General features: G+C 42.2%; 1 protein-coding gene across 2 annotated transcripts in view; it reads left to right on the top strand.

The window, feature by feature from the left end:
• PRKCQ (protein kinase C theta) overlaps positions 1-14984 on the top strand; it is a 144377-nt gene that overhangs the window by 109317 nt on the left and 20076 nt on the right. For both annotated transcript variants that reach the window (XM_080644085.1, XM_080644086.1), the window contains exons 13-14: positions 12218-12309; positions 14042-14104. In XM_080644085.1, the coding sequence (XP_080500211.1) occupies positions 12218-12309; positions 14042-14104 (155 nt within the window). The remainder of the gene's footprint in view (positions 1-12217; positions 12310-14041; positions 14105-14984) is intronic.

Raw genomic sequence — 14984 nt, forward strand, 5'->3', positions numbered from 1 at the left:
GGTTGCCTTTTCCATTGGCTATAACAGATTATGTAAAAAATGGAGATGAATTCTACTCTCCAATTTTCATATTATCTACACTAATAAAAGAAAAACATCCCTCTGCTACGACCACCAGCCAATCAGGAGCGAGTATGCAAATTAACCCAACAAAGATGGCGGCGGCCACAGAGCTGGAGTGAGCAGGAGGCTTGGGTTGCCCATGGTGACGGAGGAAGCCAAGCTTCCTGCCTGCCCTGGCTGCCGCTGAAGGAGTGGCTGAAAAAAAAAAAAAGGAGTGGCTGGGGGCCTGGGTCGCGGGGGGGGTGTGGCCAGCCTGAAAATGGCCCTCCACCCCTTACCCAGGCTGGCCACATGCCTATGGGGTGAGGGTCCCCACTGGGGGGCTTGGCCAGCCTGAAAATAGCCATCAGCCCCTCACCCAGGCTGGCCAGGCACCCCAGCGGGGACCCTTACCCCATGGGGGCATGGCCAGCCTACAAACCACCACAGGCCCCTCGCCCGGGCTGCCCCACGCCCCAGGGGAACCCCCACCCTGATCTGGGACACCCTTCAGGGCAAACCATCCAGCTCCTACCCGTGCACCAGGCCTCTATCTATAATAATAAAAGGGTAATATGCTAATTAGACTGGGAGACCTTCCAGGTGATCTTCCAGACGTTCTTCTGGACAAAGCCATGGTGGCAGGGCCGAGGTAGAGATGATTAGAGACCAAGAGGGGAGGGCAGTTGTAGGTGATTAGGCCAGAATGGGATGGCAGTTGTGGGTGATCAGGCTGGTGGAGGGGGGCTGTTGGGGGCAAGCAGGCCATCAGTGGGGGTCAGTTGGGGGTGATCAGGACAGCGGAGGGGGGGTAGTTTGGAGTGAGCAGGCCAGCAGGGGGGCAGTTGGGGCCGAGCAGGCCAGTGGGGAGGCAAGGTGGGGACGAGCGGGCCAGCAGGGGGGGCAGTTGGGGGCAAGCAGGCCAGCAGGGGGGGGCAGTTGGGGGCGAGCACACTGACACGGGGGGCAGTTGGGGGTAATCAGGCTGGCAGGGGGGGCAGTTGGGGGTGAGCAGGCAGCATGCAGAGTGGTTAGGGGCAATCAGGCAGGCAGGCAGGTGAGCGGTTAGGAGCCAGCAGTCCTGGATTGTGAGAGGGATGTCTGACTGCCGGTTTAGGCCTGATCCCTGTAAACCGGCAGTAGGGCATCCTTTGAGGGGTCCCAGATTGGAGAGGGTGCAGGCTGGACGGAGGGACAACTCCCCCCCCCACCCCCCCGTGCACAAAATTTGTGCACCGGGCCACTAGTCACACTATAATCTTGGATGCTACAGCATTTATTATACATGCTTAATATATGATACACTTAAAGGGGTATTGTTATACTTAGATATTTATAATAAATATTTTTATTCTAATTTTATTTCTTCTTCAGGCATTGCAAATCTTCTGTATAAATTTGTCACATTAATTTACTAGGCATTGAAGAAAAAAATAGCACAGAAAAGTGGTTACAATTATTCTTTTCCTCCTTCCCCACCTTATTTTTCCTGGAGAGGGAGTATATATATGTTGGCCTCATTTGCATTACATTTGCCAAGTTTTCTGTGTATTTTCAAAATTAATTGTTATTGTTTTGATAAAATCATTAGCTAATTTCTTTACTGTTATAAAGTTCTCATTTATCCAATAATACATGAACATTTGGCAATCATTAGCTATATTGAATAGTCATCATTGCTAAATGATTTTACAAGTTCTCTATTTTCATTCTCTTATTTAAAAGGAATGTAATCATTCTAAGGGGAAAGCAATGTAGAAGTTAGATCATATAACTTCTAAAAATATATTAACTTCTGAGTCCACCATTACATTTTCTCCTTTCCTGATTCTAGAATATTCATTCACAAAAATGTTCTTTTAAAGAACTACCATATGTTTTAAATATTGATATATTTTGACAGCCTTAAGACTTTCAACTTCTCTAAATGATATCTGTGTGTGCAAGCAAAGTCCTGTGAGAACTATACAACCAGTTCTGTTTAATCTATCACTTTAATTTTGCATTTAATCATCTTTCTGTCATATTGTGAAAATAGATTTTTATTTTAATGATGCCTCTCTTTTTAGATCTTTCTGTTTTTTGGTTCTTTTTTGAAATAATTACTCTATTTGCATCACTTAGATTAAAAGTGATTTTAAAAGTATATAACCAGATGACTACTACCCTGTGCCTGGTTATACTTTCTTCATGTTTAGCCTGCCAGCTTCAACTCAGGTGAGCTGGAAAAGAGCATCTGAGTTGACATCAAACACTTATTGTGTTTGTACAGCACTACAAATAGCAGTACTCGTTTGAATCTATCAGTGACTCAGACATATTCCAGATCTCTTTGAATTTGATGTTTTGACAGAGTGCAAAGCCCTAGGTATTCCTTTTACTTTTGGGAATTTGCTCTTCAGGAGTCTAAATCTGAACAGGAATAACCTACTCCTTTGGCAAATATTGAGAATATATATCATATAATCATAAGGTGGTAGAAAAATCACTCACTTAAAATTTTTAAGTAATTCATTCTTCCTTTTTGGGGGGATCTTTTTTTCTTTGTAACAGTGATAATTTAGTAACTTTAAAATGTTGAGAAGAGTAGACCATTTTCACCTCACAATCATATTCTGTAAAACTCAGTCTGTTCCTGAGACCCCCTCTATGCTTGTGAATCTGTATTTTGTAACATGCATGGCATGTATATCATATGTAATAACTACCGTAGTCATAAATATAACAACAGCTGACATTTATAGAGCATTTACTAGTACTATGTGCCAGTCCATGTTCTAGGCACATTACATCTTTTAGGGCATTTACTATTCACAGCATCCTTATGAAGTAGATATTATTATTACTATCCCCATTTTATAGATAAGGAGAATGAGGTGACCCCTTTAAGGAAGGTGAACAATACACCAAAGGTCAAAGAGCTATGAATAGGGGAGCCAGGATTCAAACTAGGGCAGCTTGGTGGTGAAGTCCATAGACCTAACTGCTATATTGCCTCTCATTAGAGACCTAATCATGTCAGGGAAAACAGTTTAAAAATTCATGAAATGGAGTCTTGTTTGTACTTCTGTTATGAAGGAAAATAATCTATCTGTTAATGCAAGGAGACCCCATGGGACAATTAAGCCAGTAAATACAACTGAGCCTGAGTTCTTCTGAGTTCCTTTTGCAAGATACAAACTTCTAAAATCTTGAGCACATTATTTCTGATATATAGTAATGAATCTATTTGAAGGCAGTGAATTTTACTAATGAGAGTTTACAGTAGAAATATAAACAGACCCTAACAGAGCCTCTCTCTCTCTCTCTCTCTCTCTCTCTCTCTCTCTCTCTCTCTATATATATATATATATATATATATATATATATATATATATATATATACACAGGCACACACATTTAGGTATAAAAAGTACATATATGACTATCTGTTAAGATTTTTAGTGGTATATTCCTTATGACTAAGGCAAGAAAAGTGTTCTAATTTATAGCTTAATTTAGAAGAAATAAAGTCCTCCAGATCCAGAATTGCTCCAGCCTTCTAAATTACAAACATACCTAAGAAACTGAGTGCTGGTGTGACCAAACTAACATAGGTGTGTAAGTGTGCCAGTGGGACTTTTGGGTGAGCCCAGCATTCAGTGTACCCACCAGGAGTGCTGGGCAGATGCAAGTCCACCCCCACCTGAGCGCTTCTTCCAAATACACAGCTTGGGTAGCCCTGACCCCAGCTCCGTGGTCTATTTTAAGACAAGAAGCCCCTCCATGTCCTCATGACCACATTGCTGAGGATGTCAAAAAAGGCAGCTCTTACGGATTATAATTTTCAACTAAAAGCTTGTTTTGGGGGGAACACTAAGTAGAAGTAAAGATGTAAACATTGATGAAGGGGACCCCTCCTTTACTTCTGACACTATTTCAGAGTGAGTACATCAACCATCTATAATAATAAAAGCATAATATGCTAATTAGACCAGACATCCTTCCAGACAAAACCGGGGCTGTGAGGGAAGCCCGGGTCCGGGTGCCTGCTGGTGGCCGGAGAGAAGTCTGGGTCCTGGGTGCCAGAGGAAAGCCAGTGCAGGCAGCCAGGGGAAGGAAGGCCTACTTCTGCACGAATTTCGTGCATTGGGCCTCTAGTACAAGTATAAAGATTGAGACTCACAAAGGTAGAGAATCCAAGGCAATTTATTGGTTACATTTAGAATTATTTAAAAGATTTGGCCTTGAAAATCACTGAAATTAGTATATATATTATCTGAAAAATGATTTCTTCTAATTTTTAGATTAGCAAACTATTTAAATAGTCTCTTCTTGTATTCTTGTTGTCAGTGATTACCTCCCTTTCTTCATTTTACCAGTATAAATCACTTTCACAGTGAAATTTCATGTAGATATTTCACACAAAAAATGAATACAAAGGAATTTAGAGTCCCCCTGAAGTGATCTCATATTTTTATAAAAACATGGGAGGGCCTTGACCGGTTTGGATCGGTGGATAGAGCGTCGGCCTGCGGACTCAAGGGTCCCAGGTTCAATTCCGGTCAAGGGCATGTACCTTGGTTGCAGGCACATCCCCAGTAGGGGTTGTGCAGGAGGCAGCTGATCGATGTTTCTCTCTCATCGATATTTCTAACTCTCTATCCCTCTCCCTTCCTCTCTGTAAAAAATCAATAAAATATATTAAAAAAAAAAAAAACATAGGAGGGCTAGCTATGCTGTTTTTTTCAACCAAGTAATGAAAGATATTTGTGGAAACTGAAAAATTCTGTATTTTGTACACTGAATTCTTTACAAAACCACTAGACTATTTTGAATTCTTGAAAGTTTCTTCTCTCTCATATACATATATATGATTTTATTTACATATAAATAATATAAAAATATATATAAATGATTTTGCAAGACTATAATACATACCATTTTTAAAAGCTCTCAAAAATACTACCACAGAGTTTTGAATTACCATTTATTTACAGAATACCAGTATTGATTATTGCCTTCACTTGTCAGAAAATCACAGCAAAGCTATAACTCCCTTGTTTTTATGGTCTGGCATAGAGAGCAGCATGTGTACCATAGATATATTTGTAAACTGGAGAGCTTATGGATAAATACAGGTAATTGAATGATATACCCAATACTTTCTTGTTAACCAGAGGTTCTTCAGCATTATTTAATGAATCACTTCCTCCAGTGGCCCTAATGTAACCCTACTGTCAAACCCCAACTAAAACTCACTTCACCGACAGGATAGAAATAGGCTCAATTTGTTATTGTTTCATTAATAAGACCAGTGGATAAAAGAAGAACACTCATAGAACTCACTCAGAAGACCATGAATGGTATGAACATGAAACCTTAAAGGAACACTCACTTTACAGAGCAGTCCATTTTCATTTCCAATAGAGGTTGCAAGAATCCTAGTGAGTTTCCTCCTGCAGGAAACTGGCTGAGTAGGCAACCATCCTATTTTAAAATTCACTTTTCCTAGGAGCTACTAGGTAGGCAAAATGGAAAAAAAAAAACTCATCAAATGTTTGAACTGGCGCCAGGACCCTAAATGTTGAGCTCTACTCTAGTGTTTTAATTCTTTTTGCAAAATCAGGGGTAATACTCTTCTCCTAGCAGGCCTGCTGTTGTTTTTTCTTTTTTCTTTTTATTTTTTAATCTTTATTGTTGAGATTATTACAGATGTCCCCCATTTACCCACCATTGTCCTCCTCTACATGGTTCCTGCCCTACCCCAGGCTTTCATCACTCTATTGTCTGTGTCCATAGGTAATGCATATATGCATTAAGATCTTTGGTTAATCTCTGACTGTCCTCCCACTCCCCTTCTCTCTGAGATTCATCAGTCTGTTCCATGTTTTCATGTCTCTGATTCTATTTTATTCACGAGTTTATTTTGTTCATTAGATTTCTTGTTTTTTGTGGGGTTTTTTTTAGATTCAATTCTTGATAGGTATGTATTTATTGCCATTTTATTGTTCTCATTTCTTCTTCCTCTTCTTCTTCTTCTTCTTCTTCTTCTTCTTCTTCTTCTTCTTCTTCTTCTTCTTCTTCTCTCTTCTCTCTTCTCTCTTCTCTCTTCTCTCTTCTCTCTTCTCTCTTCTCTCTTCTTCCTCTTCTTAAAGAATACCGAACATTTAATGTAATACTGATTTGGTGGTGATGAATTCCTTTAGCTTTTTCTTGCCTGTGAAGCTCTTTATCTGAGCTTCAATTCTAAATGATAGCTTTGCTGAGTAGAGTAATCTTGGTTGTAGGTCCTTGCTTGTCACCACTTTGAATATTTCTTGCCCCTCCCTTCTGGCCTGTAAAGTTTCTGTTGAGAAATCAGCCGACAGTTGTATGGGTGCTCCCTTGTAGGTAACTAACTGCTTTTCTCTTCCTCCTTTTAAGATTATCTCTTTGTCTTTAACCCTTGGCATTTTAATGTTGATGTGTCTTGGTGTAGGCCTCTTTGGATGCCTCTTGTTTGGGACTCTCTGCACTTTCTGCACTTTTAAGTCTAGTATTTCTTTCACCAGATAGGGGAAGTTTTCTATCATTATTTCTTCAAATAAAATTTCATTATCTTTCTTTCTTTCTTCTCCTTCAGGTACCCCCATAATGCAAATGTTGGTACACTTGAAGTTGTCCCAGAGGCTCCTTACACTATCTTCATATTTTTTTATTCTTTTTTATTTTTGCTCTTCTGACTGGATGTTTTTTGTTTACTCATATTCCAAATTGTTGCTTTGATACTCAGAATCCTCTACTCTACTGTTGAATCCCTGTAAATTATTCTTTATTTCAGTTAGTGTATGTTTAATTTCTGACTGGTCCTTTTTCATGTCTTTGAAATTCTCACTAAGATCCTTGAAAGTCTCTTTAAGTCCTTTGATGCTCTCATTAAGTCCCTTGAACCTCTCATTAAGATTCTTGAGCAACCTTATAACCATTGTTTTAAACTCTGTATCTAATAGTTTGCTTGCTCCCATTTCATTTAGATCTTTTTCTGTTTTTTTATGTGATATGTTTCTTTGTCTCTGTATTTTGATTGCTTCCATGTCTTTCTTTCTATACAATAGGTAGACCTGTTATATCTCTTGGAATTGGTAGAGTGGCCTTGTGTAGTAGGTGTCCTATAGGGCCCAGTAGCTCAGCCTCCCCAATCACCTGAGCTAGGCATCCTAGGTGTGTCCTTGTGTGGGCTATGTGAACAGTCTTGTTGTAGTTGAGCTTTTATTGCTGTTGGTGTCACTGGGAGGAATTGACCTCTAGGCCAATTGGCTGTGAGGACCAGCTGTGACTACAATGGAAGAGCTGCTGTACAGGAGACACCCTGTAGAACAGGACTTGCTTCAGTGGGGCTTTGGTGCTCACTAAGTCTGCCCCTTGAGTGTGTCACTTGTGGATGTGTAGAGTTGTAATCTGGTAAGGTCTGAAGCTGTCCACCAGATTCACGGGCTCTAGGGCCTCCCAGGAGGTGCAATAAGCCGCTTCCTGGGGCCACCCTTCAGGAACTACAGAGCCATCTGCAGATGGCTGCTACTTGTATTGAGTTTGGATGTGCCCAGGTGAGGCCAAGCTGTGAATCAAGGCAAGCTGATGCTAGTGCCAGGTCTTGGGCCTCTTATTGATAGGTAGGGGGCATGCTGATACTGGCTGTTGCTTGTTTAAGAGATTTTAGAAAAGTCTGAAGCCTGAGCCAGAACAGGCCATTTATATGGAAAAGCCACTGCAAACAATTTGGATGGGCCTGCAAATTCGATAGGGTTGGGTCTTAGGGTGTCACCTGGGCAGAGTGAACAGTGTGAGCCAAGCTGATGGAAACTCAGACATAGCTGCCAATCAGCTCTGCAACAGGGGAGGTCTGAGCACAGGAACATGACCCCTGCAAGCATCCCCATCTGAAGAAAGCTGCCCCTGAGTTCTTTCCCTGATACCAGACAATACAGTTCCTCCCCAAATATCCCAGTTTCCTTTCAAGCCCCTGTCCCCCTCCAGCACTGGAGTGATCAAGTCCAAGTAAGTCCATGTGCTGGCCCTTTAAAAGGAACCGCTGGGACTCCCATAGTCTCCGTTTCATTCAGCCACAATCCCTGCTGGTTTTTACAGCCTGAAGTTATGGGAAATTCTCTTCCCAGCTCTGGAACCCTGGGCTGGGAGTCTTGGGTGGGACTGGAACTCCTTGCTCCTCACCAGTGGCCTCCACAGCAGAGATATCCCTCCTGATTAAAACAACTCCATACATGGGTGTCAGACCAGCCCATTCCACACTTCTGCTCCTCCTACCAGTCTCAATGTACTTTTTTCTTTACTTCTCTAGTTGTAAGACTTCCATTCAGCCAGATTTCAGGCAGTTTGCCTGGTATTCTTTCTAAAAGAATAAGACCCAAGATTCAGAAACAAAATCCAAAAACAAATCAAAAAGTCAGTCTCCTGCTACTCTTGTTGTCTACTCAAAAGAATGCTAAACCACAATCTGTTCTACCATTCTGCTTTCCAACCCGTGGCCTATGATGGGATTAATTTAAATGTTAAAGCAGTCAGGACCCTTGGAACACAGAAGAATTTTCCCCCAACCAATAATCAAGCTCTATTAGCATAACCAGAAGACTACTTAAATAGGAGGAGGTCCTCTGACCTCTACTTTTTTACCTCATTTGGGGTGTTATGGTGGGCCATCAACCCAGCCATAAAGCTTAACTCCTTTAAGAAAGGTTCAAAGGAAAGACTCAACACTACTTCTTTAATTTTACTTCAAATATGCATTGCTTCTAGACACAGACTTCCCTTAAGAATTTTGCAAGCATAACATCTTTTTACCAATATATATTTTATTATTTGGGAAATGTTACATTAGTCTTATAATGTGCTCAACAGTCACAGTTTGTTAATTTCATCACTTCCCCCAAGAAAAATGGGGGGGGAAATAAATGTGAAATATAAATGGTGAAAATCAGGGAGTCTTTAGTAAAGGGGAATATAACTTATACTTCACATTTTTCAGAGGTTGAGACTGAGGCTCAGGGATGGTGTTATTTACCTGGCTACAGGCTAGTTAGTGACAGATCAGAATCGAGAGTTTCCACTCCACAAATGCTGTGCCAACATTGTTGACAAATTGTAAGTCTAGGGCAGATGTGGAGCATCCGATCCCACACCATCACAATGTCAACTTTCATTGCCCCAAAAGAATCATTTGCATCAGTTAAAGTATTACCAGGCCTAAAGAAGAGAGGTCTACTAGTACACCAGTGAAATGGGGTCACAGCCCAGGAGATCATGCTCCCCTCTCGAGCCTGCTTTGCATTTTTTCTCAGCTCAACCAGAACAGAAAGAACAGACTGGAAGAGAACCAAGGCCCCGTTTTCCTCTTTGTGTCAAGAGCCACAGGACTGTTCAGTTCCTTCCTTTGGGAAGGAGCTGTTGTATTTTTTTGTATTTTTTTTACTGGCTTTTAAATTGTTCCCTATAATTACAATAGCACCAGATATCATGTGCATGCTGAGTGCCAACCCTGAGCCAGCTTTCCACATACATAATCTCATGTAATACTCAACGACACGCCTATGAGGTGGGAATATTATTCCCTCCATTTCACAAAGGAAGACTATTACGCTCAGGAGAAGCTAAGTAACTTCTCCAAGTTCTGAATGAGGGTCTGAATGAGGGCAAAGACCATGGTCTTAACAATTACCCTGAGTCAACTTCTTCTGGGTTTGGTCCTACCCGACCCAACCTGGAGTTTCTCCAGTGGGCAGACTTTCCTTTTTTTACAGTGTTCTGCAGAGTTCCAGGTCAGCAGCAGGTCACCTTCCTCTCTGAGCACTCCCTTTTCAGCCATTTATGAAAATTTGAGTCTACTATATTTATATTTAAATTTTATGAATAAAACTTGGGATTCAACTTTGAAAGGTTTATCCATCCTTCAAAATGTGATACTCAAAACCCAAATTCCATAACTGCATGGTTTGTATGTACATTTATTCATGCTAATTTCATCACAGAGTCATCTCATTGGGACCAGAGTGGACCTAACAGTTCCCTTGATGAGTGGTTCCCTGAAACATCCAAACAGCTATCAGAACCCCTAGAAGAGGGCAAAGATCCTCAAAACAGCATCCTCTCAAGGAAGAACAAGTTTCCCCATCCTGCCCACCCAAGCTGGACTTCCAGGCATGGACTGCCCTTATCCCCCTTTAAAAAGCCCATGTTTTCACTGGTATTCACCCAAACCAAAGGCTTAAACTGAAGCAAAATGCCATCATTAATAACCAAAAACAACCAGTGGGCTTTGTTTGGTGCCCCCAGCTTAATATAAAGATAGGACTAGAACAGATGGTTTTTGGAAGATTTATTGTGGAGCCATAATGTCTTTTAGTAGGATTAAATGTGACATCCAGCATGCTATAAATCTCCATTACTATTTAATTAGTAATCACTACATCAGTGTGATCTTCTTGGAATGCCCATGGTACTAAATTGACTGAGCCCCACAGTAAACTGACTCTCTGTCGATGCTCAAATTCAGCCCCCAAACTCCCTCCAAGGGTGAGAGTCTGATTTAGATGTAAGAACCAAGGGGACTGCCATGCCAGGGGTGTGTACAAGTGATGTCGATCTTTTCCCTAGAGTTGCCTTCCCCCACTTTCTCCAAGTCCTAACTGACAATTTGTAAATCCTGAAGTTTCAAACGTTATAGGAATTTGTAAACATCCTAACAATTAAAGGGAATCTTTCATCTGAGCACTGTAATAAATGGTCTCACTTTAAGTTTCTATACCTTTCATTCTCCTGAATACGTAGGAGATGCCACTGTGTGTGTACAGGCCATCACAGTTTTGGGTAAAAAGGTAAAGATTAGGAGCTATTCATATGGTATGTATGACAAGAAGAGCTCGAAGGAAGATATGCTAATGAGAAAGCAGGTGTGTGCAAATGAGGCAAATTATCAATCTCCAAGAATGTTTGGAATTATCAGTGTTTGGATTTATGTCAGCAGAGGACTTTGGCCTGCGCACAAGAGAACGAGTGGGTACCAGGGACCTCCCATCTAAGGTCAACTTTGGAAAAAGCAGGAGGATAACGCTTACTTTTGCCTGAATTATTGAGATAATTGCCACAATACTGGGTTTCCCCGGTTCTGTGGCATGTATAACAGGCAATTTATGTCACTGTCAGACCAGAATGCTGTTTCTACCATCACCTGGCATGCCCTGAGGCCACAGTTAGTTTCACATCAAAACTTAAAGGTTAATTCTGTTTAAAAAAATCACCCAGGTGAGGTTTTCAGGTGCAAATTCATGCACAGACACGACACATGTCTCTACACTTTGTGGATTACTAATTCTGTGATTCATGGGGACTCTGAAAAATCAGGGCAAAGTGCTATGAATACAATTATCGAGGACATATTGTCTCACGCAGTAGGAGGGGCTCAGGCTTCCTGGAATCGTTGCCACCTCTAAAACTCTGACCACACCCTGAAGATCTCAGCCTTGCCTTTGACGCTGCCACTCAAGCCCTTCCCCCACCCCCTTCCCCCAACTCTAAAAATACAGATGAAGTCTTCTGCTGGGGGCAACACACTCTTAAGCTGTGGCTTGCCTCAAGCAAAGCCTGCACTGGAGAGAAAAGGGCTATATTTGATTGTAAGCACCCTGAAGGTAGGACTGTGTCTCACCATCTTTGATGGATGAGGCAGCAATGAGCATCTCACACTCAGTCCTCCCACAGGGTTATGCCTGCAAACTATGTTCAGAACTATTTACTGAGTGTTGAATGAATGCATGCTTTCTCCCTGCCCTTGGAGTCAGAGCCCCAATGTGCGTTTACTCTCATACACACTGTCAGCTTCATAGGTATACATCAGCACTCACTACAGGCCCAACACCATCCCGTTGGGCAGGCAGGTCCAGTGGGACCCTCAGTCGTACTGTGCCCATCTGCTGAATCCTAGCATAGGTGCTTCCCAGAATGCGTTCCACGGGCACTCAGGCTTCTGGGGGTACAGGAATGCTACTAATCATCTAAATGAATTTTATCTTTTTATAAGTGATCTGAATACGGAATTGGTTCCTGTGAAATCATCTACATCCCTTTAAAAAGTAATACTGTGTGCCTTTTTTTTTTTTTTTTTTTTGAGGAAGCCAAAATTGGGACTGTTTTTATTTTTCCCCAGGAAAACCTCTTTTTTGTGATGGAATTTCTCAATGGAGGAGACTTGATGTACCACATCCAGAGCTGCCACAAGTTTGACCTTTGCAGAGCAACGTAAGAGCCCTTCGAAGGGTCTGGGGTTTTCCACTGTTCGTGGCAGTTTCTATGCCCCCACAGAGCCCACAGAATCCTTCCTTCTCTGTGGCGTTTCTGTTTCCTCACCCAGCACACCTAACTCCCAGGACAAGGTAACCCCTGAGAACATATCACACCAGGCAACCATGTTCCTAGTTTGTGAAGCTTACGTTCTTGTCAGTGTTGTTTAATTTCTCTGTGTTTTGAAATCAACTGTGTAGTTTCTCAAGGAGATGCCCCAGTTCCTCAGGCTTCTAGATGATGTGAGCATGGAAGAAAACGTTTGCCCTTTGAAAAGAAAGCAGTCCGATGGAGCACAGATTTTTAAAGGCGGTCACAGGATGAAGCTTCAGCCGAGGCCTTTTGTGGAAAGGTCAATGCGAAGCCATAAAGCATGTGGCTCCGAGCATGAGAATTGGAAACTGGGAGGGGCACTTAGTCTGAGAATAAACCTTCACCTTCCTGGGCAGCTCTCAACACAAGCAAGTCAAACAGGCTGCCTATACCCATAGGGACTGCAGCTGAGGAACCCCTTCCACTCCCACCCCTCCCCGCTGCCCCCATGGTCCCTCTTTCCTGAATGGTAAAACCACTGTGCCTTTTTTTTTTCCAATGGTATCACCAGACCCATTTTTAAGACTTTTTTCTTTTCTTTTTTTAAACGTATTTTTATTTATTTCAGAGAGGGAGGGAGAGGAAGAAAGAGCTAGAAATATCAATAATAAGAGAGAATCATCGGTCAGCTGCCTCCTGCACTGGGGATCGAGCCCACAACCTGGGCATGTGCCCTGACTGGGAATCGAACCATGACCTCCTGGTTCATAAGTCGATGTTCAACCACTAAGCCATGCCAGCCAGGCAGACTGGCCGTATTTCTTCAATAATCTTTCACTGGCTCCTAATGAGTACTCTGAGCGGTGGTGTGTGAACCAGGTTGAAAGATAGACTTGTTCCCCAGCTCCTGCAGAAACCTTGCTGAGATCCACACCACTGATCTCGTAGCCTCCAGGAGCCATCAGCACACTGCCCAGAGATCATTGTAAGGGACAGCCACCGCAGAGAAACCGTCAGGCGTTTTTCATACTAGAGAGCACGAAAAACTCAGTCCAGCACCCTTCCCAGCTTTGTGAGGCATGAGAGCCATCAAACACCTGCTATCCATGTTATCCAGCATGATTGAGCATCGACCTATGAACCGGAAGGTCACAGTTCAATTCCCGGTCAGGGCATATGCCCGGGTTGCTGGCTTTGTCCCTAGTGGGGGGAGTGCAGGAGGTAGCCATCAATGATTCTCTCTTATCATTGATGTTTCTATCTCTCCCTCTCCCTTCCTCTCTGAAATCAATAAAAATATATTTACAATAAAAGGGAACATTACTTTCCTATTATACTATACAATTGCACTTAATGTTTGTGTATGTTCTATTGGGAAAAAGGGACAGTTTGAGCATTGTCGTTTAAAATATAAGAATGAGCACCAGCTGCAGGTAGGGCTAACTTAGGATACCAGCTCTGCTTCATTCTCTCAGGGAGGACATCTTCCTTTTGTTCAGATGAAATAAAATGATGTGCTTACACAGATTAATTGTGTTCCTACAAAGGTGTGTGTACATTTAGTAGAGGACTGCACAGAGTACTCACGGGGTAAAATGGGGGTTTTATTTTGTTCTGTTAATGACTTGGTGGTGAACTCTGATTTTTCTCCCCTCAGGTTTTATGCTGCTGAAATCATTCTTGGTCTGCAGTTCCTCCATTCCAAAGGCATTGTCTACAGGTAAATGTTACCCTTTCAGACACACTGAAATATCTGTATTTCGTGGTCCCGTTAATGTAGTCGATGTGCTTTAGTGCCATGAAATGCCCAGGGTGTTTTTGTGGCCGAAAATTTCACGCCCAGCTTCCTGCCCATGGTGATAACACAGATGATGATTTAATAGTAACCAAGTAAGAAATTCCAGTCTCAAAAGCAATAAAGGTTCTGACCTTATTTTGTTCTTTATTCCAGTCCTTACTCTTATTCTTCTTCTCACCTCCATTTTTCTTGTTCTCTTCCCATACTCTGCTTTCTTTCTTTTTGATATCTTGTTGCTTTCTCACTTCTGTCTCCTGCATCTCTTGTCTTTGCCTGTATTTGCTATGGGCCACCTAAAAATGTTGACTGAATGCCCTCCTTTTGGGTGGGGGAGGCGGGAGCTCTCCCCTGAACACTCAAGCACACCTAAGGAAACTTGTAAGCCTACACCTTGTAGAAGTGCACAGACCATCACGTGTACCCTCTTTTGTGAATGGATGTCCTAAATTTCTCCATTATACACCATCATTTCACATCCTTCTTGGATGAAAGCTACTGTACTTCAATCTTCTTACTTCCTTTCTCAAAACATAATCGACACTTATTTAGCATACACATCTTCAAAAGTTCAGTTGTCTGCTTTCTGACTCACAGATTAAGCGGAGAGTAAAAATTAAAAAGAAAGGAGATGGAGGCCAGCTGACCAGCTGGAGGCCAGCACAGCCACGCAGGGAGAAGGGGCAGTTGAGAACCTGACGCAAAGGGAAGATGCAAGACAACTAAAAGGACCCAGAAGAGTGGGTTTCTGGGCTCTTCTGAGGAAATTGCACAGTCCTGACCAGAAGTCATCTGTAAGGGTTCA

This window comes from Plecotus auritus (assembly GCF_963455305.1).
Source record: "Plecotus auritus genome assembly, chromosome: 1".
In the NCBI taxonomy this organism is placed as follows: Eukaryota; Metazoa; Chordata; class Mammalia; order Chiroptera; family Vespertilionidae; genus Plecotus; species Plecotus auritus.